Source organism: Suncus etruscus, chromosome 3 (genome assembly GCF_024139225.1).
Source record: "Suncus etruscus isolate mSunEtr1 chromosome 3, mSunEtr1.pri.cur, whole genome shotgun sequence".
NCBI lineage: Eukaryota > Metazoa > Chordata > Mammalia > Eulipotyphla > Soricidae > Suncus > Suncus etruscus.
The window spans coordinates 67076698-67089727 of NC_064850.1; the positions used below are offsets into that span (position 1 = coordinate 67076698).

Below are 13030 nucleotides of genomic sequence, written 5' to 3' on the forward strand. Positions count from 1 at the left end.
TGGGGATAACTTTCTGGCAGGAAAGAGCTGTGCTAGGAAAGGATGGGATTGAAGCCACAGGTGGGTCGGGACAAGCCAAGCAAGACTGCAGAATCCCAGCCCCCTTCCCAAAGGCAAATGCCAGTGTCAGTGCCTTGTTCCCTGGTGTGAGATGGAAGGGGCTCAAGATGCTTCCTAAGAATCCAATTTTCTTTTCCTGAGAAAGAGGCAGCAACCACCCAGGTCCCCCACATCAGGGTTGTGGTGGATCTCCTGACACACAGAATAACGGAGATGGGACAGTGGAAGCGACCAGCCTCTGCCCCTGCCTATGCAGTCCCCGAGAACAGGCTTACAATGTGCATCACCACACAACACCCCCTGCAGAGTGGCTCCTCCAGAAACGGCCACACATGGGCTCTGCCAGAAGAGATCCATTCCCTGTCCCAGATCCGAACCTACCTTCCAGCTTACAGGGTATTTCAGAGGGTCGTGCACAAGTACAGGGCAGTAAGGAAAACTGGACAGAGGTAGTTTTATGTTGGAGAATGGATGGCTCAAAGCACTGGTGACTCTAAATGATGAAGAATAAAGTGACCTTTATACTCAAGCCTAACCAACAAGGGGTAAGATTCCTCTAATAAGAATGTGACTCAGTATTACTGTTAGGATATCATTAAATACTAACAGGCTAAGTATTTTGTGCTGACAGAGTAAACTGTCCAGGTAGGGGCATATTTGAAACAACTGATTTTGGCTCGAGGACAATGGGGAGTAGAGGCATGAGCATGGTGTAGACAGGCACAAGTCAGACCATGTGAGGAGAGGCTAAAGAACTTGGAAAGCATCAACTAAACACTGTGAAAGTCCTCAGCCATGAGAAGGGCTGCTGTTATAAAACAGAGCTGGGGATGCTGGCCAGGGAGCTGTGGAAGGCCTTGAGAACCCATGTTCTAACACAACAGGCTCGGATGCTTCTCAGCTGCCTGTGGTCTGTCAACTGTATTTGAACACCAGCAAATGATGTTATAAATATCCAAATGGCCCTGGCAGAAAAACGGTGTCAAGCTCTGTCACTTAAAGTTGTACCTGGACTTGTGGATGAAGCCACAGGCTTTGCTTGCTCATATTAGAAAAGCTTTTCTGGTACTGCAGTTGACCAGCCTTTGAATAAAAGTCATGACACTTGACGGCATGTGGCTGGGGCTCAAAGCTTCAGCAGACAATGTGTGTGTAGGTCTGTTGTGACCCACCATGAAAAACTGGGCTACATGGTCTTTAGCCCTTGTAACTCTACGTAGGGTTCTGGGACTCTTCATCAATGAGTTGAAAATATTTCATCCCTTTCAATTTCCTATTGGAAGTCATTTCACCTGTTTGTTTCTAAGAAAACAAATGTCTCACCCTTCAATCTCACTGCTGGAATAACTGAACTCATCACCTCTTCCACAATGTAGTGGGCGGTCACTGGCCAGCTCTTGGATGCCCTTGGTCATTCTATTTCATATGCCCATATGTCTTCCCACTCTGCCATCCCCTCCTGCAATGACATCATCCTTATTCTTTAAGAGAATATGAGGTCAAAAGAGGGCGGGCAAAAGGCCACTATTCAGAGCCTGGACTTCCCAATCCAGAAAACCAGTTTGCAGGGTTTTGGGGATAGAAGGTGGGATGAGTGGGAGAGAGTCCAGGCAGTCTGGCTTTCCAGGGAAGAGAAGCTGAACAGAAAAGGGAGGAAAAGCCAAGATCACCTGAGACCTGGGGAGGGGTGAAGGAAGGGAAAAGGGGTTAAAATGAGCCAGGGCTATTTCTGGGCTGTTGAGCAAATACCACCACCAGCAGTTGGAGAAAAGTCAGTTCCTGAGAGGTGAAGAGAGACAGAGACCCTTGCTGTACCATCACTGGCCCTTTGGAATCAACTAGCAACATGCCCTAAGGAGCTGCCCACCCTCTGTTCCACAGTCTGTGACTACTCTTGGCCTCCCAGACAGGCCCTGCAGTGGCCACCAGGCTTATCTACCCTGGTGGGATAAGGGACACGGGTCAGTGCTAAGACAGTGGGTGCTAGTTTGGGGAGAGGCCTTACATGTCTGACCCATCCATCACACACAAGGAACTGAGCAGCGGGAAGCAGGGGCCACGGCTGACCCTGGGGCAGTCCTGAGGCTGCCTCCTAAAGGCTGAATGGCTGAATGATCACGATCATGCTTCTGTGAAGATGAGCTGAGCACAGAGGGTGCAGAGACGATGGGCAGAGCAGAGGAGGTGCCTGGTGGGCTGAGCGGAGGGGCCTGCCACCAACACCTTCACTTCCTGGGGTGGGAAGGCAATGGCTGGGAGGGGGTAGGGGGTGTGAGTGTTGTTCTCCACACCCCCTGTAATCCCGGGCTTGTCTATTTGGAGAGTTTGCTGATGACTCTGATGAGGGCACCATTTTCATCTTTCAGCCTCTCATTGTCAGACTTCAGTTCTGTTAAAACCTGTAATGGAAGAGGGAACAATATTAGAACCTGACCTGATCCTGTCCCCTCACGCCAACAGGCCAGGCCAGGCCAGTGAGTGGGGCCTCCTGATATAGCTTATGCCATGTACCCCATCTCCCAGTGCAAAAAGCCCTCCAATAGCCCCATGGGTCGAGCGAGGAACATTCATACCTGGGAAGACTCTTGTCCATCGTCTTTTGGACTAGTTGACAGAGCAAGTCTTTCTTTCTGTTGTGATACCCTGCTCTGCTGTGTGTCCTTTCACTCTAGCAGGACCTGTGTGCAACTGTTGCTCTGGAACTCACTTCTAGACTAGCAAGTCTGCTGAGCTTAGTCAGCTGATGAAGATACACGGAAGATCCCAAAAGGACTCTTGGAGGGAAGGGTGTCAACAGAGGGAGGTGCTCCACACGCACATGAGTAAGGTGGAATGACAGCACAGTGGTTCACTGGCCACCCAAGCTGGCATCAGGGCTCCTTCGAACCCACTGCCGTTATGCTAACCCTCTTTACTTCAAGATGCCCAAACCTCGGGAGCTACAGAAGCTGCTACCAGAGCCAAGACACAGCCAGACTGGTTCACAGGTTCTTCCTGGTGGTATTACTTAGGGTTACAGGCCCTTTATCAGAACTTCCAGGGAATAAGAGGGTAATTCTAGGAACTAGTGTGTGTTTGGGAAGAGATGTCATTCCAGTTGGATCAGTTTTGACATCTTAGGCCATTATACAAATATTATCTCCACAAAGGAAAAAGCAAGGGGCCGGAGCTATAGCACAGCTGTAGGGTGTTTGCCGTGCATGCTGACAACCTGGATTTGATTCCCAGCATCTTATATGGTCCTCCGAGCCTGCCAAGTGTGATCTCTGAGCACAGAGCCAGGAGTAACCCCTGAGCACTGCCGGGTGAGGCCCCAAAACAACAAAAACTAACACAAAAAAACTCCCCCAAACCCCCCAAATAAACAAAAAAACAAACAAAAACAAAGAAAAAACCCGTAGCTCCAAGCCTGGATTCCAGAGTCTTTGTGTTCTTGAAAATTTCCTGTGGGATGTGGATGGGGGACAGTGCATGTGGGACCCGATGGCAGCAGAAAGATTTAGGGTTGAGGGCAAGTGCCCTTCAGCAAGAGTACTGTGAAAGCAGATTCCCGAGACAGATCAGTCATTCAAATCCATGTGACCCCTGGAGTAGGAGGTATCCCCACTAGAAGAGATCCTAGGCTCTGATGTTACTAGGGAGCTTACTCCCAGCACTGGCTCTGGTATAACCATCCAGGGATGAATATACTGTATTGGACAATCTCTCCCCATCTGGCTCTCCTGGAAGACAGGCTGAACAAGACCAATATTTCTGTGTCTGCACCCTAGGAGGCCCAGGCTTCTCCCTCCCAGTGTTCTTCCCGAGTCTGTGATGAACATCCTGATGTCTACAAATGAGCACCTGAAGAACTTCCTAGTGAGACCAGTGCTCCAGCCTGTAATGAGCAAGGCTGGCATTGAACTCATGTGTGGTAGAATTCAAAGATCCTCCTGTCAGTACACAGGTGCTAGGGGCAGGTGACACCAGAAGTCTAAGAACTAGAATTCCAGCATTTTCATTGCCCTTAAGGATCTGTATCATGCTTAGCAGATTGCTTCATTGGTTTCCATCCTGTAGCTAAGTAAGGACAATCCCTTCCCTGTACCTTCACAAAACAGGGGTTCTGGGTGGCCCCAGGAGGTCAAAGGTATGCTGAGAGGCCAGAGTGATAACACAGTGGGAAGGGAGTTTGCCTTGCACATGGCTTGCCTGGATGTGATCCCCAGCATCCCATATGGTTCCCTGACCCCCACCACCAGGAGTAATTCCTGAGTACAGAGCCAGGAGTAACTCGGGTTTGTTAAAAAAAAAAAAAAAAAGAGAGAGATGTAAGAGATGTATTGCCAAACATAATGTACTTGTGATGCAGAGTACTGCTATTGCTTCAAAAAACTCTGCCCAAATGTGGGGAAACAGAGAAGCAAGCCAGAGACGATGATACAAGTATTTGCCCAGAAAATATAAAAACATCATTTAAGTTCTTTAATCCAAGCCTCTCCTACTTTCGACCTAAAAAGTGGTTCTGGATGCTCTATTGTGTTTAGGACCGTGGTCCCGATAACCAGAAATGAGTGCTCAGAAATTCATTTCAAGATTATTAGGAAAACTAGCTCCAGAGGGTTTCATGTTGCTTCCCCACCCTCCCCCAAGGTGCCCCTCACCCACACCCTCGAGCCTGCAGTGTGCTGACCAGGGATTTCTGATATTCCAAAACTGGATTCTATAAGCAAGGGGGGAACCTTTATATGGCAATGGATTGCATTTCTCCAGCAGTTTATCAAGTCAGAACTTAGCTGCCCTTAGAGAAAAAAAAGAAAAGAAAAAGTACAAATAACTCATTGAGTCTTGATTTATTTCCACATTAAAACCTCAATTGTTTGAAAAAAAAATTGGGCAAGGCATTTTCTAGCTGCAACATGCTACAAATTGACATCTTAAGGGAGTGTCAAAAAGTACAAGAAGTGGAATGCAGAGACCAGGGCTGGCAAAAAAGATTCAAAAGCTTAACTCTCACGAAGAGAGGAGGAAATGAGCACTGTTATCTGATATTCGACCAAATAAAAATGATTAAATGAGAACAGCTGTGGATGTACAAGTCTGAGGCTTAACGAAGCTTTATGACTCTAACTCTCCAGATCTCAGCTGGCTTATTTATAAATTTCCAGTGTAGTGTTTGGGGTTCAGGTACTTTGTGTAGATAAAATGAGCCTTTTCTCAAATATTGTTTAGTCTTCTAAACGATAGAGAGGATTGTGCTCTGAGCAGCAGACCCCAGGTCACGGCCGGGCAGAGGGTGCTGGAGACACAGACGGAGCTGCCTCCGTGGGAATATTTGGGAAGTGGGAAGGAGTTTCCCACCTAGAGACCACTGGCCATGACTTGTATTACACAGAGAAAACAGGCTTTCTCTAGGGGGTTATTAAAAGCCAAAAGGAAAAACAAAAACAAGCCAGTAGGGCACATTCTCCTGACCACACTGTTTGGCTTAATTATCTCATCCTTCTAGTAGGGCTCAGTTGTTTTTCTTTTCCCTATAAGAGGCTAGATAGTAAATATCTGATGGTTTGCAAACCCTGGGGTGTCTGCAATTTTCCAAGCCTACTTCTGCACATAATGTACCTTATGATAATATGCAAACAAATGAGCATGGCCTAGTGCCAATAAACTTGCATATTTGGACACTGAAATTTGAATCCATGTCCTTTTCCAGTGTCATGAAGTATTTTTTTTGAGCTCTGCTACCCAACTATGTGCATATGGTTCGTGGACCATTTTAGAAGGTCACATTGGTTTGCTAATCTGTTGTAGGCAATGGCTTTCCTCAAGGAGGCCAGACAACAAGGAAAGATCTTGCAGTTATCCATCCTGCAGAGTCTTCTTGTATGTTTCAGCCTAACAAATGGCCAGACTGCATGCCAAACACGCGGGCAGCTCACAGCACAGTGGTTAAGGGCTTGGGGGCTGGAACTTGACATATTTGGTTTGAATTCTGGTTGGACCACTTCCTCTTACTGAGAGCAAATTACTTGATCTGTGACTGAGCTTTTTCCCATACCTAAAAGGATAGTGCTAAGGAGTGAGAAAGAGCCTCTAAGTACTGGGCATAGTAACTGATGAAAGTTCCTGACCCTTGGAAGGAAGAGACTGAGTCTTGCTCTCTGCTTTACTATCATAAAGAGGGAACTAAAAATAACCAAGATATCTTTTGGGGTCTCTGGCTCACCCATGAATCTTGTGGCTGAGCTCAAGCACTGAGTTTGGATGGAAACTCAGTGGCAGGGATAGCAAGAGCTGGCATTAGGCCATGCTAGCACTTCCCTTTCAATCTTTGCTCCTGAGAACAGCAGGGTATGAGCTCAGCCTGGCTTACAGTCTGGGTGCTCAGATCTGGTGAGTGTTAGCTGCTGACCCTGAAGGCACATGCTAATAGGCAGCTTTAAAGAACAGGCCTCAGTCTGGACTAATTAGATTACTGCAGCAAATGAAAACATCACTTCAGAGTGAAGCTACTGGTCGTGGTGACCCCTCATACAATCTCAGGGAGGGGAAATAAAAGTGTTTGAGAGTCTCTTTCAGAGCCACATCCGAGGAAATGTTCCAGGTGATCACACACTGGCTGGTTTTCTTGTTTATTTGTTCTCAGTTGAAAACAAATTCTTGCTTTCTGCTCTATTACCTGCCATCTTCTTTGCAAAACTGGCCCCATGAGGCAGGCCTTACAGTGGGAGGTGATAGGGTCTCATTTGAATAGCCAGACTGCATCTCACAGTCCCCAGGTGGATCTGAGCACTGAGGAGGTAGGGAAAGAACATAGGGAGGGAAGTTACCCCCACTCCCCGAGACAGCAGTGACTGTATAGGGAAGGAACAAAGTCCCCTAGGATTGCTGCAGAAAGAAAGTCATAAGCACACGTCCAATTGACTCAAATAGAGGGATGACACTAAATTTGCTGCTAGTGGAGTCATTGGAAATAGCTCTAGACTTAGTTTCTGTCTCTCACTTCAGCATGTGGGCAGGACTAGGAAGTTTGTTCTGATGGGGATCTATTTAAAGAGTCCTGGTTCTGAAACCTGCTTCCACCAAAAACTCAACAGGGGAATTTGGAATAGTTCTGAAGGCCTGGGTCTCAATCCAGACCGCTGGCCTGAGGAAGATCAAGCTACTCTCCCTGTTATTCATCCCAAGTGTTCCTGACACTTGACCAGCATGGAGAAACTTGCCCCTGGTTACACCTAAGCCAACCTCAATTTGGGATCCACCATCAGCTCCAAGTTGGGGCCCAGGGTACCAGCTTGCACTTGGAGTGCTGCAAAGAGTGGTCTTAGTTTCGCAGTGATCCTGTTGAAAGGAAGTGTTCACACATAGGATGCAGCCAAGTGAACTATCCAGGTTCAGTATCCCAAAGTGGAAGTGACGTGGGGAACTTCCCAAAAAGACGGCCACGTCAGGCCTGGGTAACCCCATTCCCTTTCCATTCTAGGCTCATAGGCCCTGCTTCGGTCCCAGTCCTGCTCCTCACAGCACTAAATGACCAACCTTTACTGGAACCTGCCTAGGGCACTTCTGTTGGAGGGGGTGAGCTCAGAGTGGCAGGGACCAGTAAGAAGAGTGAACATGCCTGGAGTGGTGGAGAAGGGAAGTGAGGTGGAGAAGAGGGGCAAGAACTAGAGCTCTTGGTTTTCCGAAGACTCGATGGACGCCATGAGTCTGGCCACAACTCGGGTCAGGGCCCTGTTCTCAGCCTGCAGCTGCTCGTTCATCTGCTTCAAGGTTTGAATCTGTTTTAGCTGGTGGAGGTTCTGTAGAGTAGAACATGGAGGACACAGACAGACAAGACAGACAAGACAGACCAGAGGAGATAAAAGGAGGACAAAGAAATCGCGTGACTTTTGGTTTTTGTTTTTTAGTTCATGCAAGAAAGGAAATGAGGAAGGCAGGAGTAATGGGGGAGGGGTGGTGGAGAGTGGGGTGAAGGTGGGGGCTGTGTCTCCAAATCCTGGCTAAGGCCTAATTGTACTTAAGGTCAGCCGTAGGAATGGAGCCACCAGACTCCCAGAAAGCACATCTGGATTGCTTTGGTGACGACAACCCACCCGTGGCTGGAGCCTTCTGAACTCAATTACCACAGCTGAACCACAGCCTTGGGGGTTCTTCCTCTTCCTCTTCCTCCCCCTCCTCCTCATGCACCTCAACTCTGAAATCCAGCTGCACCCTCTCCCCTCTCCTCTCAGTCCTCACACCCTCCTCCTAGTCCCACTTGTTTTCTTTCTGGGTCCATCTCTTACCTCATTTACTTTTATTGCTTAAAACCAAATGAGGAAGATCGAAGAGGGCTCTGTGGGTTTAGAGTCTGTAGGAAGCATGGACGGTGTAGAAGGCTGAAGTGACACACGCCACAAGAGAAATAAGCAGCAACAGCAACCTTTAGCTTGCTTGGCCGGAAGCGTTGTTAGCCCACCAGCTCTTTGCTCAGCCATAAAGCAGGATCTAGGTACTGCTACTACTCTATCTAGACCTGCCTTGCTAGGTTTACAGCTAGCTTCGCTCTCTCTGTACAAGTTCAAGTGGACTAGGGTCTGTGGGAAGGTTTTGACAGACACACTCATGCTCTGGAAATCAGAGCCAAGTGCCAAAGTTGGAGAAATCATCCATGTTCACCAGTAATGGAACTGGTTGAACTAATATGCTAATCCAATCTTAATTATCTCTCTGAGATGCAAAGAAAACAGAATAACTGGTCCATAGATATTTTCCTAAGTACCTCCCATCCCATAAGTGGACTTTCATCACAGCTCTGCTCCCTGTTATTTGTTCTTCCTAAGGAGTTTCCATACCTGTAACTGAGACCAACAGCTCTTTGGGAGGAGGAAAATGATTTAGTAGGTAAATGGAAATCCACAGATGAAGATGTACAATCAGTTGGGTTATAATGACTACAAAAAGGCCTACGTGGGTGAGAAGGATAGAAATGAAAAGTTAGTGGTGTTACTTTTGCTGGGGAGTGAAACAGTGAGAAAATGGAAGGTAGTATGACAGGGAAAACAGCAGAAAAGGAAACAGGTAGACAGACTGCAGAATCTCCTTGCCCAGAGGTAGGATGAGCACCTTGGAAAAAATGCAGGGCAGCCCGGCTGTCGCCAGGGTCACTGCAGGCTCAGGGCAGGTGCCCCAGCTCATGGATGGGCCATATGACCACGGGGGTGGGGGGGAGAGTGGGCAGATTAAAATGATGGGCAGGGACAATGAGCAGAATCAATGGAAAGTCCCTGGTTCTCACCCTTCACTGGTGTTGACATTGAATCAAATCTTTCAACACATCTTTGTCATTATATTAAGAAGCTCTTGCCTTCTAGGGAATAATATTAAAGACTTCATTATGAAAATGACTCAGTCTAACATGTGAGTACAGGCAGATTGAGCTGGAAGAATTTGGATATTATTAAGAGAGAGAGCGAGAGTGAGCTAGAGAGAGAATGAGAGAGGAGAGAGAGAATGTTTTCTAGGAAGCAGTACTGGAATAGAGGCATAGGAAGGAGATGGAAAGAAGAATAGAGCAGAGTAGGTTGCAAAGCAGGGCAGGCATGCACTCAGGGATTGCTCTTGGCAATGCTCAGGGGCTCTGCACTCAGGAATCATTTCTGGTGGTTTTCCAGGGACCAAATGAGATACCAGCATCAAACTTAGGTTGGCTACATGCAAGGCAAGCACCCTACCCATTGTACCCATTGTGCTCCCCCAAGCACATATTTTCTTAAACTCCTCCTGGGCCAGTCACACCAGTTTTCTGACTATTAGTATATCTATCTTTATGACTATTTGTATATTTGAAGTTTTCTCCTCCAAAGCATATACAACATAAACATAAAATTGGTAATGGTTGAAGAGGTTCTGGTGGTCCTCCCCTAAGTCCCCCAGGGGGAACTGGACTTTCAGAACCCAGCAGTGGATTTGAACTTGTGCAAATGTATTCAAGGTGCTTTAGACTCTGTGAGCTCTTTTCCATTTGATTCTGTGTCTGGCAACAGATCAAATCAGTAGACTTTATTTTCGGGGGCGGCACACTCAGTGACACTCAGGGGTTACTCCTGGCTATGTGCTCAGAAATTGCTCCTGGCTTGGAGGACCATATGGAACAGCGGAGGATCAAACTGTGGTCCTTCCTAGGTCAGCCACATGGAAGGCAAACGCCATGCAACTGCACCACTGCTCTGGCTCCACTAATGGGTAAACTTTTTTTTGGGGGGGGGCCACACCCAGCGGTGCTCAGGTTACTCCTGGCTGTCTGCTCAGAAATACCTCCTGGCAGGCACAGGGGACCATATGGGACACCGGGATTCGAACCAACCACTTTTGGTCCTGGATCGGCTGCTTGCAAGGCAAATGCCGCTGTGCTATCTCTCCGGGCCCTAATGGGTAAACTTTTAAATAAGAAAGCTGCCCACATATAAGAGAGATAATTTCCTTATAAAGGTAACGAGTAGGGGGAATAACAAGTGCCCAAAGATGATATAAATGAAGAACATGAGTCTTCTGGAGGGATCTTGCCAGTGGGGGGAGGGAGGGACAGGAAAGGGAAGGAAATACTAAGACAAGAATGAGATCACTCTGGAGGAGGAGGGGTGCTGAAAAAAATAAAGTAAGATGCATGACACCCTATCAGCAACAGGACTATACACCAACATGCACAAAGTGTGGGAAATAAAGCGCTTGTCATGGACTTAGGGAGCTGGTGGCAAGAAAACTGGGCACATTGGTAGAGGGAAGTGGACACTGGTGGCAGAAGCATGTTGGAACATTGTATGCTTGAAACTCAATCATGAATAATTTTGTAATTCACAATAAAAAACAAAATTAAAATTTTGTATCAGGTCTGGGTGAACAGTCTTGACCTGGTTCCACCTTTTGTGTGACTCAGGATTCCTGGGTTCCTGCCTCCCTACCAAGGAAAGGAAACATGTGACCTAGTTTAGGTCCTCATTCACAGAACTGAGGCTGTTGGAGCTTCCAACTCACTGCCTGGGAATTGCAATGGGGAAAAAGGAAGAGTCTCTTGGGCTCCACTTTTGGGTCTTATCTAGGTCTTTGTATGTGTGGGTCTTCTGATCAGCCTTCAGGTTCTCTCTCTCTCTCTCTCTCTCTCTCTCTCTCTCTCTCTCTCTCTATATATATATATATATATATATATATATATATTTTTTTTTTTTTTTTTTTTCAACAGCTAACTGTGCTCGGGAGCTATAGTTTGGTATATTCCTGGTGGTGCTCAGGGGACCATAAGCTGCTGGGCACTGAACCCAGGGCCTTACACATGCAAGACAAGTGCTCTACCACTGAGGTGCTACTCTGGTCCCAGGCCACTTCTTAAGGAGCTCCTTTGTGGACTGCTAAAAAGAGAGCACAGAGGGGCCGGGCGGTGGCGCTGGAGGTAAGGTGCCTGCCTTACCTGCGCTAGCCTAGGAGACGGACCGCGGTTCGATCCCCCGGCGTCCCATATGGTCCCCCAAGCCAGGAGCGACTTCTGAGCGCATAGCCAGGAGTAACCCCTGAGCGTTACCGGGTGTGGCCCAAAAACCAAAAAAAAAAAAAAAAAAAAAAAAAAAAAAAAAAAAAAAAAAGAGAGCACAGAGGGTGGAGTTCAAAAGCTTTCTGAAATGACTGTAGTAGAACCGCCCAATGCAACGAAGAGCTGAGTTACTCATTCATCAGGAATGGCTTGGCCTCCTCAGTGTTCCCATAGGAGAAAGTGATGGAGCAGTGAACAGTGTCAGGTCATATCATTCCTATTGTCTCAGGATGACTAACTACTTACAATTTCTACCTTCGGTTCAGAATCAGTTTGAAAGAAAAAATGTCACTGTTTGAGATATAAGTAGGTATTACTTGAAATTTGGGTGAATGTGACCAGGTGCCTCCTCAGTACAGTGACAAAAGGAATTGCAAGGGGAGGGCTGTGCACATCTTCATTCTAGAATTAGAAAGAGTAATCAGTAAGCACTGTTCTTGTGGAAACTTTCATCTATGAGGTTCTGAATGAGAGAGAGAGTGAGAGGGAGGGAAGGAGGGAAAGAAGGAGGGTGAGAGAGAGAGAGAAAGAGAGAGAGATAGAGAGAAAATCACCAACCATTTTAGGCTACCTTTTCAGGTTACCAACAGTCTCTCTAAATGTGCACAAGGTGCTTTTAGGGCCAATTGCTCACATAGCTCCCCTCATGCTCCTGGCGCACAGGCAGAACCTGAGTTTCCCTAGCTGCACACTCCCTGTCATACAGCCAGTGAGCTACTGGATATATGGACAAGGCAGAAAAGCTTAGCTGGGCTGAGTTATGTGAGCACATGAATCAGGCACCAGAGGCTCAGCTGCCCTGAGTTAGATCCAGTGGCTGCTCTGATCAGCTTCCTGCTCCTGCAGCTCTTTCTCCCTCTACAGCAGTCATCTGACCCCTCTGGGCACACTGCCAATTCTCAGCACCCTGAATTGCCCTAATGAAGTGGCTAGTGGGGGTGATGGTCACTTTAGGTCTTGGTGAGGGAAGCCACTCTAGATGGTGGCATGAGTTTATTCTGAAGGGTGAGTGCTGTGTGTGACCGGATACTGCAGGGAAATGTCCCGGGGCAGGAAATCAATAAGAATTGATCTCTATTCTGCTGCAGAATGACTTCAACTGTTCCTTCCAGTAAAGGGAGGAGATGCAGACCAGATGGAGACTCTGGCTAGCACAGGCTTCTCCAGAGCCCTACTTAGGGCCCGGAGCTGGGGCACTTGTGTTAGGCTTTTCTTTGAGTCCCTGGAAGGTGATGCCAGGGCTGAGAAAACAAATAAATTTCATTTCAAAGTGAATTCAAGTGTTTTATCTCTGAACCAGACAGCCTTTGTGCCTGGAAGAGCTTGAAGACAAAGGGGATATGTATGAACTGAAAGGTTCGGCCATGCCCAAGGAAGGTGCTAATTTCTTTCCACATTTTCTCCTCTCCTGAGGCAGGAGGCAGG

At 47.4% G+C, this 13030-nt stretch overlaps 1 protein-coding gene across 3 annotated transcripts in view; it reads right to left on the reverse strand.

Annotated features, from left to right (window-relative positions):
- Positions 1-1520: 1520 nt before the first annotated feature.
- Positions 1521-13030, reverse strand: part of PPP1R12B (protein phosphatase 1 regulatory subunit 12B) — a 254079-nt gene continuing 242569 nt past the window's right edge. For all 3 annotated transcript variants that reach the window (XM_049770622.1, XM_049770621.1, XM_049770623.1), the window contains one exon: positions 1521-2459. In XM_049770622.1, coding sequence (XP_049626579.1) covers positions 2373-2459 — 87 coding nt within the window. In that variant the 3' untranslated portion in view covers positions 1521-2372. The remainder of the gene's footprint in view (positions 2460-13030) is intronic.